The 20,511-nt window shown below is 35.7% G+C and overlaps 1 protein-coding gene and 1 long non-coding RNA gene across 2 annotated transcripts in view; one reads left to right on the forward strand and one right to left on the reverse strand.

Moving 5' to 3' along the window:
• CNTNAP4 (contactin associated protein family member 4) overlaps window positions 1–16,868 on the reverse strand; it is a 205,235-nt gene extending 188,367 nt beyond the window's left edge. Inside the window, exon 1 of the mRNA XM_064403135.1 lies at window positions 16,441–16,868. Coding sequence (XP_064259205.1) covers window positions 16,441–16,525 — 85 coding nt within the window. The 5' untranslated portion in view covers window positions 16,526–16,868. The remainder of the gene's footprint in view (window positions 1–16,440) is intronic.
• Window positions 55–10,495, forward strand: LOC135290084 (uncharacterized). Its single transcript, XR_010352797.1, has 2 exons — window positions 55–326; window positions 8,202–10,495. It is a non-coding gene; the product is annotated as an uncharacterized LOC135290084 (long non-coding RNA).
• Window positions 16,869–20,511: the final 3,643 nt, after the last annotated feature.

Genomic DNA, 20,511 nt, shown 5'->3' on the forward strand with positions numbered 1-20,511 from the left:
CTGCCGGCCGCGCCCGGCACTGCAGCCGAGGGAAAGCGCCCGGGCCGGGAAGGGCGGGGCCGGGCCCGGCTCTGCGCGGTGTCAGGGCCGCAGCCGTGCTTGCTCGTTTGCTTTATCGCACACACTGGCAAAGAACTGTTATTCCTTCCTCATCTCTTTGCCTGAGAGCCCCTTAATGTCAGAATTATAATAATTTGGAGAAAAGGGGTTTCCATTTTCCATTCCAAGGCAGGCTCCTGCCTTCCTTAGCAGACACCTGTCTTTCAAACCAAGACGAAGTATAAATCAAGGCTTTGTTCATTCTGGATTAGGAGACTTATAGAAAGGTAAAAAATTCCTTTTTCAAGGGTTATTTTTCACATCTTTCCTTACACAGTCACAAGGAAGAATACAATAGTGGGATAGAAAACAAAATCCAGTGTTACTGATTGCTTGCTCTCAGATGAATGATAGAGTTCTGTTGCGGTAATGACATACTACAAAGCAGTAAAAAATATTGATGAAACCAAGCCTTAAAAAAAGCCAAAAAAAGTATTAAAAAACAGATAAACCAAGTTTTAAATATTGACCTTTTAGAGAAAACCAACATCTTATACCTACTGTTTATTTAAAGTTTGCAAGTGCACTGTAATTTTAGGTCCAATGAGAAACATTTAGACAGTCAACCTTAGGATTTTCTGCTTTATTGTGATTGCTAACACTGTTATATTCATGTGAGTGTGATATAAGTAAAGCTATTCCAGCTGCCTATGTGAAATAAAGAAAAACAAAAGCAATGCACAAGGATACTCCCTTTCAACTTGTTCCTGGAGCAGAATATTGAAAAATTATGATGAGATCTTTCAATAAAAAAAAAGAAATGTTAGAAAGGGAGAAGATCTTTATTTCACTCCCTCGTATTTCAGTGAAACTGAAATACTGTGTTAAAATAGCATTGCAAAACTACCATATTAAAATCAATTTAGAAATTGGTTTTAAAGAATTAATAAGGCCTTTGAGGTATAATTTAATTTTCAGTTTACTTGCCAAATAGATCTTGCAATCCAATAACTCTTTTTTCAAGGAGATTTTGAAAAAATTTCACCTTCATGGTTATAAGGCCAGCCTACTTTGTTAGCCAAATTATCACATTTCTTATCATTATGTTAGTTTTTTAGAAGTGAAAAATTTATATGAGATATCTACTGTTGTGCTTACTCAAACTATAAATAAAATGATCATTTTAGGCTGAAGATGGTATCTTAACCTCTTGCCAAATACTGGAATCTCAAATATACAATAGATGAAATAACTCTGGGTTCTTTTTTTTTTTTTCTGAACAGTATGCATTGTTAAATAAATTAACAGAATTAATTAATTTTTTCTCTTGGCCCTAGTTCATCAAGCCTTTCTTCAGTCTTTTCAATGAAGGCAGGCTTTGCATGGAAAGGAAATCCCTTGCTGGAGTTTTCTGTTTAGTACTGCCTTCTCACATTTCTATACTCAGCTGTAAAAATCACTGTGGAGACAAAAAGACTATGCTGAGTCTTATATATGTCTTATCTTGCTGGTCTGCTTAAAGAAATGTGATTCACCTTTAGAGAAAACAAGTTGAGTGATCTAATAGCATAGCAGAGCACATAGAAAAACAATGCATTTCATTATTGCTTAATGAATTTACCTACAATTAATATAAATCTCATCTTGTCATTGCATAGAATGCTCCTGCTCTAATTTTTAAAGTATTATTTATCCATTTTCTCCTCAGGATAGTGCCTAATTATAATATCAAACCAAGTATTTCTTACTGTTGGATCAATAATTTAAACTGATGGTGGGGCAGGTGGAGTGGCGAGGGAAGCAGCTGTTTTGAGGGGCTTGACTGAATACTGCACTATCAGAGACATACGTATCTAGAGGAGGTCATGGCTGTTGTTCTCCTCCTTTGACATAAACCGGTGTTTTCACTTTGTTCAATGGTGTTGCATAAAATAATTAAAACGTCTACTAGTGACAGAAAAAGACATTATTAAGTGAAGCATTCTGTTATTTGGAAAGGCATTCCTTCTTACAGATGTGACCTCAACACACAGCAGCTGTGAATGGCTAAAAAAACACAGAAATGTTTGTGCAGGATGTCTGGCATTTGTATTTTTACTGTGAATGCATATCAGAACTAACTCTGAAACTTACTCTGAAGAGTGACAATAGATATCTTCCTGATCGCCTTAGGCAGGGTCTGCATCGGAACTGTAATTCAATTGCTTGTGTCCTGTGTTAAATTCACAGAAGTGAATATAAACACGTAAATATCAAGAGGAAAACCATGTTAAAACTGAACAAAAAAGAAAAGTCTAAGAGAGCTCTTCAGTGTGAGGCACATAAAAAACCCTAATGTATGTTAGGAATTTCATGAAAAGAAATTTTAAAATCAATTATATAAAGTAGTAACAAAAAACTCAAATAGTTTGTGAAGTAATTCTTTATACACAGATTTGTGATTATAGTTACAAGTGCTATCTTGTCACCCTAAAGAATTCATTGATATTATGTATAAAAATTTTATGAAGTTTAACTCCTGACAATTAAAATGATGAACAGTTCTTTCTTAGTGGTTTGCTGCTTTTGTGGTTTTGTTTTCCCCGTATTTTGAGTTACTTGACAATACAATCAATGTTACCTGAAGTTTCCCAGCAATAAAACCAAATCTCAAATCAAAACCAAAAAATAGCTAAGATGCAAAACAAGGGGAAAATCAGGCAATATATTCTTGCTCTTGTAAAGGTGTTGATGCCAGCTAGGTTTCTGTTGAAATCTTTTCTTGAACAAGGAATGGACTGGGAGGCCAGAATGGGATTCAGACTTAAAATCCTTTAGAGCCACACGTAGATATTTCATGCCTTAGCTGAAGTAACTCATGAAGTGGTTTTATTATCTTCCACAATTAGAAAGATTAATTCTGAAAAAAAATCATTGCAAAGACTTCATTTTGTGCAACTGTTTGAATTCTGGAGTTACGCAGGGGGTCTTCAATATCAAAACCCAACATTAAAACTACACAAGATAGCAACGCAGTGAGTGCAGTGCTGACATGCAGAGCCAACCATTGTGAGTTAACCCATTTGCTAACACAGAGATGATGTGTTACAGATGGACTGTCAGCAGTACCCAGGTCAGGTTTAGTGTCTATCAGGCTCTTCTTTCTTTTATGAGTTGTTGCTTCAAATATTCAAATATGTGCATGACTTCCAAGTTCAAAGGACCTATCTACTCATATCCCTATGAAAACTGCACATTTCTCACTAGTAGTAAGAAACAGTAATGAGCAGAGTGGCCAAGGCCTATCATGGCGGCCAAATCATGTGTAAGAAATAGAGATAATTTCAAGTCTTGGAAAATTTGCCATGGAAACAAATGAAGCCACAGTGAATGAAACAATCAAACATCTGAAAGTCTGATGCCTGCAAAAGGGAACTGAGGGAGTTTGTGAAATAAGAGTGTCCCTTACAGTCTGGTTCCACAAACCTTTGTTTTGACTGATCATGTAACATTATTTCATACTACAGCAAACTCCACCATTGTAAAAAAAAACCCTAAAACTGCGTCAATTTTAAAACAAACACACAAGAAAAATATTTTTTTTTTTTTAAATCTTGCATGGAAGTGTAAATATTTATAGAGTAATTTAATGAATTTTCAACTCCTAAAAAAATGTGGGTGAGGCATCATTCCTCAATTTTAACATTGTTTGAAAACATGATAGATTAAGACATGGGCATCTGTGTTTAGGCCCTGTCCACAGTCAACAACTGCAAACATAGTATTGTGTGTAAGCTGGGTACAAATTCTATTTTTGACATTAGAGCCACAAAATCAGACTTCTCATCTACAACAAAAAAGCAGTTATCTACAAAGCTACATAAGCAGAAAAGTGGAAAGCGGTAAGTCAAATTCTAACTGGTCATCAGAAGTAAATCAGTGACTGAGAAATAATTTGGTACAGCGGGCAAGAATGCCTCAGAAGGGATTAAAAGGTCCAGGACCAGGTTGCCCAATACATGATTCTCTATTGTCTTATAGCAATCCAGGAATACCAGCAAGGTGTCTGGGTCCAAATTTGGGCAGCAGTCCTAGGAGAAGGCCAGGACTCAAGGGTGGGCTGAAGTGTGACCAGTCACAGGGCTTGTACTGGGGAAAGTGTTTCGAAAGCATCTGTCAAGAATTTAAAACCACTTACTGAAGTAGCATTCTGCTCATTGTGTCATTCATTAATTACATTTATATATATACATATATATATATATATATATATATATATATATATATAAAAATATTTAAGCATGAACATGTGTTTTACGTGCCTTGACAGATAAAATAAAAATTCCCCAACACTAGTTTAAGCAGAATATCACTTACTATTTACTATTTTTAAAAATGTTTTATTTCTGAGTTGTGCAGTTAGGCTTTGAAAATAAAATTTCTGTTTAGTCTGAATGAATAACATAATTTTTTCATAAAAATTCAATGTTCTAATACTGATAATACTTATCTGGCATAGTATTTCTTCTCTCAGTGATGACAGATTAATTGCTGTAAAAGTGACAATGAATTACTTGCTTGGAATATATTTAAGCGGATCAAGATACTATCACATATTTGTAGGCAAATATTAAAAGATACTATAAAATAGACCACTATTTATACTCCAAGAAGGTCACGCACTGAGTGATTACCACCCACTGCTATTTACCACCTATTTACCTGGTTATGTTTTATGAAAAATTACAGTTTAAGAAACATACAATATTTTAGAATGCTGTCTAATCTAGTCTGAAAAAAAGATTTTGTACCAAACAATACCTGATTTTCTGACTGAAATTGTCCATTACCACAAAAGTGTTTCTAACATATTTTTAGCAGTGGGGTTCCAAAGTCAGCAGAACACCATCTTCATCACCACTTTCTCCTAAACATAGCTCTTTACTGGCAAGAGGCAGGGTAGGAAGGATGACAGAAATATTTAAATATCATTCCTCGGTCTTCCTGGCTTAAGGTTAAATTTATTACATTTATCCATTGTAAATTACTTAGAAAAGGACACATGTACAGTCTGAGATGTTTCCCAAATATACTTATACATTAGTTAAAGCCACAAAAATAATGTAAATAATTAAATATCTATGCCATCAGTACATGGTTACATATGAACAAAAATTCAGGTGTGAAAGATGAATGAATCTCTCATAAAAAAAAAAGCATCTATTGAGACAGTATTAAAGCATTCAACAAGATAAGGATATATGTAACTATAAAAGCTAACATGTAAATATGAACATCATATTCATAGCACTGGTAGATTTTTTTAATAATATCTTTAAATCTGTAATACTCAAGTATGCACAACCATGCACTGAAACTTGACATAATGTGATTCTGCTCAACATACGTTTTCAACACCTGCGGCATTATCTTAGAAACACTTCCACTGAGACATTACAAAAATATATTAGAAACATCAAAACAGAGTCTACTCTCTTCGGTATCTCCATCACACATATACACTTTACTAGAGTTGAGTTAGATCAGAGAATTCTCTGTTAGAATTTCTCAATCTGTCCTTGTGTAGAATATCCACAGAGAATATTACAACCATCCTTCCCAAGAAGCAGAATGTGGTCAAATTTCTATGTAGTCACTGCAGAGATACAGGAAGAAAATACTTATTTGCCATGGTAGATTCCCCACCTCCACCCACCCTCCCACCCTGCCCCAACATGACACCAACTGGTGAAACAAAGCCTGATTTCTACTGCAGTTTCCCAAGTATAATAGAGATAAAGTTCAGCATAACTGTGAATCTATCACTCACCCATTACTCTAAATTTGGGGCAGTCTGACTGTATATCTACCACTGCTGAACTACAAAGAGCAATCTGGCAAAGAGATGTAGACAATTTGCAAAGGGTTTGAAAACAACAACACTTCATTGCAGACAGTACAGAAATGTACATACGGGTACTTGCACATAAATCTTCCTTTTCCCCACTCTCTACCTCTTAGATCCTCTATTTTCCTGTCCACAGAGAATGAAACAGAACACAGTAAAGCACAGGTATCCAGCATAACTATGATCTATGAGGTAATGACTGTTCACAAAAGTCAAAACAAGTTGAGTAGAGATGGAGGCTTTTGAGCCCTTGAGAAAGAAAAATGAAAAAAATAAAAAAGTCATCATACCCCAAACACATTAACAATAGACAAGGGGGTAGGTAGATGCTAAAGTGACATTCCATAAAAAAACTTTAAATACAGCCTATCATATTTAAAAAGATTCTTCAGGAGAATGCTATAGCTACATTTAACCTGTCACCTGGATCTAGGTGAGAGTTTTACACTTAATTATTGTTATATGCACTGCAAATTTTACCCAGATATAAGAGCACATTGATAGTCTCTTAGACTAACAGAGGGTCTGTCAAAACCTAACAAAGGTCTGGCAGCTGATTGATCTATCACTGAATTCCTTCTGTATTTTATTTTACTTGATGTCCAAATAACATTTCTACAGAACTGTACCCTGAGAGAAACCCTGCCATAGTCTTGTGCCAGGCTAACCACTGCTATCTAGATCTTCCAAAAGTATGCCAGGAAATGAGATTACAAAGCACCATGGTTCTGTTTGTTCTGTTTTGCAGGGAGAAAAACATATTCAGTGGTATACTCATTTGTTTGCAAGTATGTTTAATGTAAGAGCAAGTAAGTTAGGAGTAAAATTATGGGTTAGTATTTGCAAACAAGTTTTATGATAATCCCTCCTTTCTCCAGGAGGTTGGTTTGTTCTCAGTGTTAAATGACTGGAGAACATGTCTGCTCTTTGGAGAAGCAGTCTCTGAAAAAGACCTTGCTTGAAAACAGAAATGTAATCTCTGACAGGTATGGTGGACCTCCAGAGCCTGCTGGCATAGTGCAACTGAAAAACAGCCCTAAAACTTCCACACTCAAGCTGATAAAACTAAGAGTTTACTGCAACATACTTTATCAATTTCAGGGCAGAGCTCAGCAATCATCAGTGTGCTCCATTGCATCCAGATAGTCCTGAAAGAATTTAGTTTTAAGGGTTATTTCACCCTTGAAAATTAAAATCAATCATCTTGATAGTTGGTTTGTTTTTTTTTAAAGTTACCATTGGCTCAGAAAAACAGCAGTAGTTTTTCACTACAGGCATAGAAATTCCCCAACCACAGGAATTAGCTAATTCTAAATGTCTTTTTCTTCTCATATTTATATTTTGTCAAGCAGGACAAATGAGTAATTCTTGTCTGTTATACAGTTGTGTATCTGAGTCCTCCAAACAAGGCATAGCGAAAGGACTGATACTTAGAAAGGAAATAAAGAGACCAGTTATATTCAAACTATGCAGCATATCGCTGTTGAATGAATATTCATCTCATTCTTTCTAAAGCTTTTATTCAATATTTATTTACGCAAAGCTGTCATTGATTTCCCTAGGAGCTTTAGTTGTAAGAATGAGGATGAGATTCACTGCTATTTTTAATTGAAATAAAAATAACTCTAATCCCCCCCAAAAAAAACCCCACAAAAAACCCCAAAAAACAACAAAACAAAACAAAAAAATAAACAAAAAAAAAAAAAAAAAAAAAAACCTAAAAAAAGAAGGGTAAGTAAATCTCACTATGATTACAAAACTATTGCAAATTAGACTACTGCATAGCAGATAGGCTTCCTGTCATTGATTGGAAATTATAGCAAGAGCCACAGTTTACTGGCTTGAAGCTTCCTAACCTAAATAACAGTCAGTCTGGATGGCAGAAAGGCTTTAAAGTAACAACAAAATACCAGGATATTTTTATTTTTATTTGTTTTGTTATTGTTTTATGAAAAGAAATGCTGTAGGGTTCTGGGGTTTTTTTCATAATAGAATCTCTTTCCATTTATGCTTTCTTTAGAAGAAAAAAAAAAGCTTACAGTTTTGACAAGACTGGGGTTAAAACGGAGCTTTAATCATGGTTTATCAAAGGGGTGGAAAGATCAGACTGTCTCAGGTGGATAGAACAGTCAGTTTCAGCTTATTTAATTTAATGAGATTGCACTTTACTAGAACATTGTGTATGGTCAAAATACCTATTTCACGCTTTCAGGAAGGAAAGACAGTCTCACTGGTAGGACATTTCCAGTTCCTCACTTAGTCCCTGTTTGTCTAGGTCCAGCAATGGCAGCAGCCTTAACCCCTGGGAAATCAAGGAGAACATTTACTGCCAAATACAGAAAAGGGAGACAGGGAGTCTTAACAGCAGATATGAATGAGTTGCCAGGTATAGTGGTGATTTCTGTACAAGATAATCAATATAGATCAGTATACTTTTTTATCTCATTTACAGTAAGTTATTTTGACAGAACTGGAACCCATCTCATCTAGCATAGATGTCTACAAAGCATACCGATTACCTAGTTACTTAGTCAAAATCAGCAGTGAGAGCCAAATGACACTTTTGTACTGCCCTTTGAATGTGATTTCTTCCTTCCATCTTTGTCATGACTTCTTCACATATGATACAGTTTCTTTCTTTCATATGACTAAAAAGGGACTTAGCTAGCCCAGATGCAAATGTCTAAATTTCAGATTTTTAATTTCATAGAGATAAATCCCAATTTTCCAGTCTGCGGAAGACAGAAGTTAATCATATGTCTCAAAAGTAAGTAATATTTGCAAACAAATGGAACAATGTAATTCTCCCTTCTCTTGCTGAAATCTATAATTTTATTTCTAATTCCAAAAGTATTTGAGCTTCAAATTGATATTTTCTTATTAGTATTTCATACACATCATCTAATTTCTACCATAATTAGTAATACTGAAGAAACCAACTTTGCCCCTCCCCTTAAATTTTTCAGCTAATTGTAGAATATCCATATTGAGCACATCCAGTCTAATATACGTCAGGATGTAGGAGAATGCTGCAGGTGAACTAAACTAGTGTTTTGGGCTCCCTGTATGCAACTCAGTTTGTCTAGAACATCATTTTAATAGTGCATGTTCCCTTCAAAAGGTTTTACGCTTGCTGTCTTGTTGAAAACCTTTGCTCCAGGCCTTCTTTAATAACAAGATATTCTGTTTTCTCTCCAGGTGGGGTTTCTCAGGTTATATGGCATCTGAGTAACAGTATTTTTTTGTATCCTGTTTAACCACGTACTTTATGAGACTTTTGTTTTGTTCTTTAGAATTTTCTATAAAGGTATTCTTTCACAATAACTCTGAACAGATCAAGCAGATACAGATGGGGATTTCTTCCAGCAAATATTATAAGTAATTGGAAAAAAAAAAATAAAATCTTATTTTTAGAAACAACTAAGGTTTTGAAAACACTTTCGACTTAGATTTAGAAGAGGACAGAGGAACACCTGAAGAAGTGAAAGATCTTCAGCTGTTGGCTGAAAAAAATTATATTAAGTAATAAAAATTAATTCAAATATTCCAACATGCTGTTTCTAATCTACTTTTCCCTCAAGACCCCATATGCAAATATCAAATAATATCATAGAAACCAATAGGCACTCTAACAGCAAGGAACAAGTGATAACTTATTCTTGAGCACAACTAAATAACAAGATCTCCTTAAGGAAAAGTTATTAGACCTGCTACCCAGCTGGATAGATTTTCTAACCATACTTTTTCTCTATCCTTTGAGACTTAAGGCCCTAGAGGCACTTTTCTTTATTTGTTTATTAAGTGAGTATGATATTTAAATAATAATTCTCTTGTTCTTAATCTACTTAAAATGAAATTTCCAGGATTTCAATCACTTTTCAAATTATTGCACTAAAAATGCTCATTAAGTAGATTACAGACAGTATAGATATTACCTCAGGTCCACACAATATTTTGGTTCCTAAAAAATTGCATAGGAATTTTTAGTAAACACTTAAAACTTTCTTCTGAAAAGCAAAATAATTGGACACCAATCCTCCACTGTGTTTCACAGATTTAACTCAAGGTTACTGGCCTCAACTTCAACTGATAATAGATGACCTACAGAGTATTCTATATTCTGCAGAGTATAAAATTAGCCTGTAATGGGATACTAGTGCATATATAAAACACAAACATATGACAAATAAGTAAGAATGATAAAATACAGATATACACAACATTGCAAAGGTAAAATTTCAGCAAATCACAGCTGGCCAAACCCTAGCAGTAAAGATACATCACTTTTTAAAAACAAATAGAGCAAAACATTTTGGTCTTGACAGCATGCTGTTTCTCCTATATGTTTTATGTTATTTCTCAAATTTAGAAAGACAGCCCTTGTTATATTTAATATATATCAGTATACTGAGGAGGACAACTCTTCTTCAGTTTTTAATCTAGTCACACATAGGCCCTGACTGCCAAAATTACAAATTACAAAGAAATTTTATACTTAAGAATTACTACTTAACAGTGCAAACATTTAACAGTGCAAAATACAAGAAACTGTACAGAAACTCATCATAATCAATGTCTTCCCTGTTGTTTTTACTTTTCCATTCCTCTTCATACAACAACGGAAAACTCAGAGGGAAAAGCAAATTTTAACTTTTTACTTCAGAAACATCTTAAAAATAATGTATACTTCTGGAGTCAGTGACAGACACAGACATGATTAATTTTAGTACTTGTTATTTTTTCACTGTTTTTAAAAAATTGCCTGGAGTGTTCTAGGAAGGAAAGCCCTTTGAATTAGTGATGGCTCTCACAGCTCCCACCTCTGTTATCACCTTGTTAGTTGAGAGCAGCTAACATTAAACATTAAAAGTACTGAGAAGGAGCTCTAACTTTCCCACAATCCTGTGTGATACAGCACACTAAACTCTCAGATCTACAAGCAGCACAAAGGCAAAGGTTTATCTGGGGGAGGGGGGTGGAAGAAAAGATATGTTTGAAAGATTTAATGCTTCTTGACTCTTCAATTGTTCTTTGATTTGCTTGTTTGGAGTGGAGAGATAGCAGGATTGAGAAGGGATTGTGGTGGGGGGGGCGATATTTGGCCTATTTTTCCTCAGCTAAACTTGTTACAAGTTTTTTCAAAAGATGAATCAGTAGACAGAGTAGTGGCAAGTATATCATATGAGATATTGTGCTGGTTTTGGCTGGGGTAGACTTAATTCCCTTCACAGTGGCTGGTATGGGGCTGTGTTTTGGGCTTGTGATGAACACAGGTTTGATAATATCAAGATTTTGTTGTTGTTATTGCTGAGCAGGGCCACACAGAGGCAAAATCTTTTCTGCTTTTTGCACTGCCTTGATGGAAAGGAAGTTAAGAATGCATGGAAAGCTGGGAGGAGACCCTGCCAGGAGAGGTGACCCAAAATGATCAAAGTGATACCCCAGACTACATGGCATCATGCTCAGCATATAAAACTGGGGGAAGGTGGAGGAAGTGACTAGGCAGTGACATTTGAATTTATGTCATTTGTCTTCCCAAGTTACTGTTATGTGTGATGGGGCCCTGCTCTCCTGAACACCTACAGGACATGGAGGAAGCATTCCTTGTTTTACTTTGCTTGTGACTTCTGCTTTTTTTTTATGCATAGAATCAGTAAATTTCAGAACATTCTTTACCTGCTGGTGGGAGAATCACTGAGCAGCTATGTTGGGCTTGGTTGATGGTTGGAGTTAAAACAACACAGACTTATAAATATATGACAAACTATCTGCTTGTGGATTTTTTTCTAATGCAACAGAGGAATGCCTGGAAAGAATATTAAACTTGAGCTTTGTTCCTCATATACAATGACAGAAGAATGCATTATTTTGTGAGACTTTCATCTTAGTCAAAAGTTGTCTTTCTTGTGGATGAAGAAAGATGTAGGCTTACATACTCTTATGTAAGAAAGAAAGAAAGCAGAATGGCCATGACTGAATATTTATGAAAACATGAAGAAGTTAGTGCTTCCTCTGAAACTTCTGACTAGCATTTAATCAAAATACAGTATGTCCTAACCTACACAGCAAATGTAATAAATAATTAACATACATCCTACTGTATTGCTGCTTGTGGTTGATACTATCATACTTTGAGAATGTCATTGTCTCTCACTTTTCTCCAATCATGACTCCTCCAATCATGACCAACGTTTGCTCATCCATCCTGCTGACTCGGCTCAGGGACAAGTGTATTCATGGGAATTTTAAAGCCTAGAGCAATGGGATGTGAATTGTTGATTATACGCAGTGTAATCAATCCAAGGTTTTCTGTGAAATCTAAGCCTTTAAAGTCTAAAAAAAAAAAAAAAAAATTTTCTTCTGATATTAGTTTAGATTTGATGTTGATGCAAGATTTTGATGTTACTGTACAAACAACATGCGATATATACCAGAGATGTCTGTAATGTTTTATTCAGGTTAATAATTGCCCAGAGATGGCCTGATCTCTGATAAGGTCTCCATTGCCCTCTCATAGCAGAGATAGATGATAAGAAACAGAAAATAAATATTAATGAGGCTAAAAGAAAATTAAGTAAGGGACTACTTTCTCCTCCCCTCCAGTTCACATCAACCACAAGCTAACAGTAAGAGAATGACATTTTAAATTAAATTGGTTTTGATAAACAACACTTTACTATCATTTCTATGCAGTTCCATAAAATTGTCAGTTATTCTATGGAACTGTTTGATACCAATGGCTAACATCAGAATGGTAATAATTTCAAAATTAATATACAATGTTTTCTTTGTAGAAAGTAATCCCTTCCTAGGGGGCAATACTTGCACAATGACTTGCATCTGATGGTACAATCAAGGTATGTATTCACTCAGTCCTCTCTTTGAAAACTTCAGTTTCATTAATAGTCATTCTCTGTTATCTTTAGAGACGTCCTCTAATCTAGCATTAAGAAGTTTCTGATATTCCTGACATCTAGCATTAACAAGAAAATCAACAGCAGTCATAGTAGTAGTAGTAGTAGTAGTAGCAGCAGTAGTAGTAGTAGTAGTTCAATAACAATAACAATAACAATAATAATAATAATAATAGTAATAATAATAATATTTTATGTGCTTATAGAAATTGTGATCATCATACTACACATGTGAAAATCTGAATGCATAAGAGCTTCTGTAAAACTGGGGAGTTTTAACACAGAGAAGAAGGCATGCAGAAGTGAGAATTTGCATGGAAACTCCCCAATTCCTCTTTATTTCCATTCACTGCAACAATTTCCCTTAATAATTTTTAGTCACAGCTGACTTGATATGTATAGAGGATTTAATTATGTTTTCTGCAACACTTCAGCTTTAGAGAGTTTAAAAAAAAAGCCCCTGCACCTACTGAAGTACCAATTTCTGGCAGGTTCTCAAGTGATGATTTAGTAACTTGCTGATTTACAACAGTAGAGACAGTTACCAATAAAATAAAAATGTTTCATAGCTCCAGTGGAAAAAACTTACAGAAGTACTTGCCTTAATATTTCATTTAAAACTCACACTTGACCTTATACAATTACTTACTAAGCCTGTGCACTTCAAACCTCTTTCAACTGCACTGCAATTTCAATTCTTTGGGAGGAAGAAAGTAGAGGAAACCTCTAAGAAGCAATAGTACAAAACTTTTAAAATATTTGGAATTTCAGCGCCAATTATTACTTCTCTTGGTTGGAAGTGTCAGTCTTAATTTTCAGGAGAAACAAACAAACTAAGACCCTAGAAATAAAATTTCATATTTTAAATGAAAATTTCTAATATTTAAAATATTAAAAATATGTCTGTTGGCTCCCGACAACCTAAGAACTTCAAAAATATTTTATTCAAAAGAGGAATACTGCAATTTCTTTAAGAGAGAAATAATTTTAAACACATCAATTTTTGATCTAGGGAATTTTCTTTGGACAACTGACTTAGTAATATTACCAATGACACTTCAAGATGACATTTAAAGGTCTTTAATTTTGTCTCATCTTACTGGCCACTGGCCTTAAAAGCAAAGCAAGGCTTAAGTATTCAGGATCTACTACTACAGAAAGAACCATAAAATTAAAACAAGAAAAATAAATTAATACAGAACAAAAATTAAAGCCCCATCCTACTGTCTTTGATGATTGGCAGCCTACTGGAAAATCCAGCCACTAAAATTCATTCAAGACATTTAAACTTCACTTGGTTTTGTAAATGTGTTTAAGTACATTAGTTCCAATAGTAGAAGCAGCTACTGAAAAGGATTTCAATTCCTGGTTAACATCACAAGAAGAAAAGGTAAAGTAAGTTCAAGTAGGTATATAATGGCTCCTGCATGGATCTACCAAAATCAGTAACTATGACAAACCTTTTCTCCTGAGGTAATTTTTTTGAATTGTAACATGCTAATAAAATTTATACCATAATACTTCAGATGTAAACTGTCACTTCTAAAACAAACTACCTTTTCTACAGAAATTCTTACTTCTAAAACAATATATATATGGGCATTTTTTCCAGATTAGATATTGAAAATGAGCAATATGCATTAGGCTGGCAAAGTTCTCTCCATACGTTATTGTTCATTGTTTAATTTAAATAATTTAATTTATTTTTCCTATAATAATGATATATTTCCTGTAGTATGGGCAGAGTTCTTGTATTTTCACTTCAGATGAGTGTTTTGACATAGTAGTTTGGATTTATTCCTAAATAAAAACACTTTGCATTTATAAATAACAGCATATACATGAAATAATCTGTTCATTCAATTCAACCATTTGAAACAGGATTTTGCCCTGTTTTGGAGATGTATCTGGGAAAGCCAGTAGTGAACGTATTTTATCCTTGATTTGTTTCATCCTTCAGAATTCTATATTGGAAAGAAGCTTGAGCCTCTTCCTCAAATCTTGCTTCCTAAATTGTAAGAGTGACCTCTAGTGCTTTACTGCTTTGCTGTGTGATGCAAGGCTTTTTTTGCAATGGTTTTAATATGCCTCCCTGTAAGCAACTGATTTAGTTTCGTGCATAGTGCCAAATGCTATTAATGTGCAATTCAATTATCATGGTCTTGTGAAAATGGATGTATTCATAAACTGTACAATGCAGAATGATGAAGAGAATTAAAGCTGTGACTGGATTGCAGCAGGGTGTTTAACATGAGGAACTTAGTATTCATGTTTAGGGCTACACAATGCACTTGAGTATCAAATGAGATATCATTACTGAATGACAGCACAAGATCATTTTGATGCTGCAGTGTGAATGTCTGGCTCATGGGAGCATGTTTAGTTTACAAACCATCCATATGCAAAACCCTAGGCTATAGATCCATTGAGCACTTCAAACTTCTCTGCCATTGCTCAAATGTTTCCAGGGAGCTGTCCCCTGCCACTGGGCTGTAAGGTTATTCCTGAACATTCCTCATTGCTTTGGCATGCACTTTCTTCCCACAGAATCATTACTTCAGCCCTTCCCATTCCTGTGATGCACAACCAGTGCCTTAACAGGAAGGGGAGAAAATATGTTCAGTTCAGGTTATGAGCATCTGGCATTTAGGCTACTGCACTACCACAGAACACAAAAGGAAATCCTTCAGCTTGTTGAAGCTGAATCAAATGGAACAAGAATAACTCAGTTCTGTTACTGAATTATAAAATCCCTGAAAATTAATTTCTTAATGAGTTTTTTATTTTTTAATTTAAAGGTAATTAACCTAATTCAATACTGGAAACAGAGATTTTTCAGATATATACACATATGTATATGTCTATCTATGTATCTATGTATCTATATCTATATCTATATCTATATATATATATGATTTGCCTCCTAGAGAGCAGATTGTACTTAAAACTGTAATCACAGTCTTTATTTTGTGATACCACTCTGCTGGCTAACTCATTAAAAAAAACCCCAAAAACCAAAACTTTCTATTGTAACTGTTAGCATTCTCTTCTATGTCATGCATGAACAGTACTCCCTAACAATCAATGCAGACAACTTAAAGTCTTGCTAGCCACATTTTTCCTTGTTACATTTCTACTGCTTTTGAACTGCACTGTGATTGCCATTCAAGTTGAGTGCCAGCTTAATCCAGGATATGCAGATACCAGCTTTCACAATTTTCAAATGCTAAAATCCACTACACAATAGAAACACTGCACAATAGAAGTCTGCCAGTAATTTCCATGTAAGACAGAATTCCTCGGAAAATGCTGCACTTCAAAAGAGAAAACAAAATGAAAATAGAGCTGAACATGCATCCCTTAGCAAAATGCTGCTTTCAGATACTCTTATTTAGTAAGCTTTGTAGACAACAATCTCATGATAAAAACCTATAGAAGAGTTTTAGAAAATTTTCAGGCTAGCAGCTTGATGTCATGATTTCAAAGCATAAATGTTTGCCTCAAAAATTATATTTATTCTAAATCCAAAAAAAAAAAAAAAAAATCCCAGAAGTTTTCAACACACTCTGGATTGAGTTTTAAATCATATGCAATACTTACATTTATTCCCTGCCACTGCCATGTGCTGGCGATGAACAGACAGGAGAAAGAGCAGCTTCAAGAAGATTTCAGTGACAGAATCCATGTTCACAATCACTGTGGCACCCAAAAGAACCAGAGTATTCGGAAACAGCTGTGCTGTACTTCAGTTCAGCTCCTGCCTCCTTCCCACCGCCTCTCTCCGCCTCTTCTCGCAGAGCTTCCCAGGGGCAAGGCACCTCAGCCAAACGCGCTCCGCATCTCCCGGCACACGCACGCACACCTCCGGATCTGCCGCTCAGTCTCGCAGCAGCGAGCCCAGAGGAGCAGCAGCGAGAATCTCCCCCGCGCTGCCTCAGCGGCACCGGGCGCTGCACGGGCAGCCGGCTCGCACGCCGCAGCCGCCGGCAGCCCGCTCGGCGCGGCGCCGGACACCGCTGGCGGCGGCAGGTGGCACCGGCGGGGCGGCCGCGGGGGCGGCGCTGGGCGGCGCGGGAGCGAGCGCCGCCGGCCGCGCTCTGCCCGCCCTGCCCTGCCCTGCCCTGCCCTGCCCTGCGCGCCGCAGAGCCTTTCCTGGCGGAGTGATTTTTCTTCGTTTTTCTAAAATTTTTTTAATTTTTTTTTTTTTTTTTTACACTTTCGGCTGCAAAAGCGTTGGAAGTTCTGCTCTCTCAAAGGAAGGCGATTTGCCTGTGGGAGAGAACCTAAGCCTGCGAGTAAAATGAGCAGCCTGCCTTTACTTGGGCAGAGAGTGATTGACTGTCCCCCAGGAAAAGGCACCACCGCTGTCCCTGGAGGGCTTTATCACAATTAATGCTGGCATTAAAGAATTACATTCTCAACTCTCATGAATAAACACCTAAACATAATATAAATGTATGATTGCACCTGTCTTTCCCAAAATACTTTAGCCCCCAAATACCACATAGAGCATTTTGCTTCCTGTACTTTCTCTTTAAACCCTCCTATTGCTTGTGTTTGGGAAATAGCTTCATTTGAGAAAGAGCTCCAGAGGAATTTTAAGTCATTGTATTCAAACTATATTCTAAATTGTATGGTTTTGGTTTGTGGTTTTGTTTGGTTTTCTGTTTGTTTGTGGGTTTTTTGCAAAACAGGCTGATTTACTGTATATGCTAACTCTAGAGACATTATTTCTCAAGTGTGACAAACTGCGTAATAACTGCGTGATAACTGCGTAGTAGAAAAGTCATGACATTAGTGAAGGCAAAAGCTGCATTAGAGGACCACATCAATGCCCCCCTATGTTTTGGCAGAAATTACTATGACAATATGAAAGCGCGTGCCTTGTGACTGTGAGGTATAGGAAAAGCAGACTTAGCATTTGTATATTCAGCCCAGTGGTCCAAACTTCATTTTCCGATTTTATGTGAGCTATCTAGCTGCTTCTATATACCAACGGGATTTTTCGTCCTAAGTGACACAGCTGTGTGTGGGTTAGACACTAGATACAATGTTGCTGAGTGTTCTCCCTTCCATGTTGCAGAGACTACAGAATTTTCTGCTAATTGCTGTGTAGAACTGTTTGGTGTCAAGAATAACTGTGGAATAGAGACAAAACGTGAATTAAGCTCCCATAGCTTCTGAATTTTTGTTGATTATTTAAATCAGTTTCCTCACCCCTTGAAGGATACTCTTAATCGTCTACAGAAGTAAGAGTAAAATGTGTTCTGGTTTCACGCTACCAAAGCCAAACTGTATTAGGTGCTACAAAAATGTATTTCAGCTCAGCCAAAACAACTGAAAATAAAAAACTTGAAAGGCAGGTTTTTGTTACACCCTTTCAAAAATCAGCACAATTAAGTAAAAGAGGCCTGTTTCTAAATTGTTATATTGGGTAGAAAGTTTCAAGTGAAGTTAATAATCTATTATGCAGTTGGCCTTCCATTTCTCCATGTCAACTTTTATTTGAACAAAAATGCATGGAGAAACTGTTTAAAGATTGTGTGAATCATAACCTGCCTTCCAGCTCTCCCAAATCAACCTTTAAATTCTACATTCTGTTTCCAGAGTTTAGTACAACCATAGAGTCACTGTCCAAAAGCTGCATTTCTTTGCTATATAGTTCCTTGAGTTAATATTGACCTTCTAACTAAATTAATATGAGCATAAAAATGTTCCATGTGCTGCATCCCATCTCTAAAGAATATCCCATGAGATGGTCCTTGACTCTGCAGCTAGACAAAATTTCATGCTTAAAAATAGGACAAATATCACATAAAATCTTGGCAAGGACTTTCAATGTAATGATGTTCTTTAGGATTAGCTCTCAGATCCCCAGGGCTTTGAATCAGAAAGAATTATTATTCTGGTAATGTAATGCAAATTCAGTAAAAAGGCCAGTGCCATTGTGGGTAAATATTTGTGTTATAAAATAGCTTACAGTCACCAAAAAGGAACATCTAACAGACAAAGGTCATAGAATTTTCCACTTTTTTTTTTTTTTTTTTTCACTGAATTGCATGCAAATATACAAATGGATATAATGCACTTTTATAATGATGGAAAAACCAGTCTTAGAATACAATGTTATGCCAAAACATGTACATATGTTTCTGTTTGGACAGCTAGAATTACAGAAGTCTATTCAGTGTGTATCTGGAATATCAAGATAATAATCTATTTATCCAGGGATGAATCTATGATATCTGGCACTGGTAAAATGCATAAAATAGCGTAGCTTGACTCACACAGAATATTGCAACCTCCTCTTTGCTTCTGCATCGTATCTTTCTCCTGCATCTGTGAAATATTTCTGTTCACATAATCTTATCTCTGTATGCTAGCATCTCGTTTGCCATTTCTCTTCCATACAGTGTCTAGATTTTTCACTAACTTCTGAGCTCCTCTTTGTGGAACTGAGACAAGTCTTTCTGTTTCTTACAAGCCTCTTTTCCTATTGTAATTTTGAAATTTCCCCCACTCTTCCAGTGTTTTTTTCTCTTCTCATATCTTATTTTTGAAATTTTCCCCAAACACTAAAAAACATACTCATTTTATTTGCCTGTGAAATGCAACATTATGACCACTTGATTTGATAGACAGTCCTTCCCAGCTGATCTTCATATATGTATTCTTTAGAAAGACTGCAAGTTCCCCAGAAGAGCTGTGTCTTGTTACAAATTAATCCTTACAAATAAAACATCTGCAAAGTTTAGTTTTTCAAAACTTGAATTAGTTGACCTGGGTATTGCCAGCCTTCATTTACAAATGAAGGACGTTTTAGTGAAGTCCTTTTTCTAGCATTATTATTATTCCTATTTAAATTATTTACACCCTGACTTTCTGTCTACAAAGAAGAAACACTTTTAAATTGACGCTAACCATACTCCTGGTATAAGTGTGGTCTGTTTATTAAATGTAAACCAATTTTAAAAAGGATAGTTATAAGCACTTTCTTCTGCTTCTGGTTAAAAATCCATTTTACAACAGGACAATTGTTTTTGGTGTGTAACAGTTACTCACTATACATTATTTAATAACAACAAAATAATAATTTGCTTTCAAAGCACAAAAATAGAACTATGAAAGTTCAACAGCACCCATACTGGCTGACTGAGAATATTTGTTTTATTCCTTCCCAGTAAATTCCTCGTTCGCAAATATCAAGCAAATTAGAAATTAGCTATTCACTAACTATCTTCTCCACCTCACTCTTCACTAATTGAGCTCCATCAAGCTCACATTTACTATCCAACTAGCAGTGGCACTGCAACTTTATTTCAGGTGACTAGAAATAAAGATAAAAATTTTAAACGTTTATGTTCGTTTTTTTCCTATTTATTTTTCTTGGTGCCCTCCTCTGCATCATGGCCTTGGTTAACCCTCCTTCTAGTGCCACCTGCTGCAGTTGTATTGGCATTACAGGTTTCTCTTCACAGCATCTAGTCGTATAATGCAGCTGGAGAATGTGTCTTTTTAATGCAATCGAATTCTTTCATGATCACGTAAAATCTTCCCAGTACTATTCCTAACCCTGCAGAAAAACACTGCTGTAATTGTCTGCAGAGACTGCAGAGAGCAGAAATGCTCAAAGACAAATATAAATCAAAAATAAATGAACAGAATCACATA

The sequence above is a fragment of the Passer domesticus genome, chromosome Z (assembly GCF_036417665.1).
Source record: "Passer domesticus isolate bPasDom1 chromosome Z, bPasDom1.hap1, whole genome shotgun sequence".
Classification (NCBI taxonomy): domain Eukaryota; kingdom Metazoa; phylum Chordata; class Aves; order Passeriformes; family Passeridae; genus Passer; species Passer domesticus.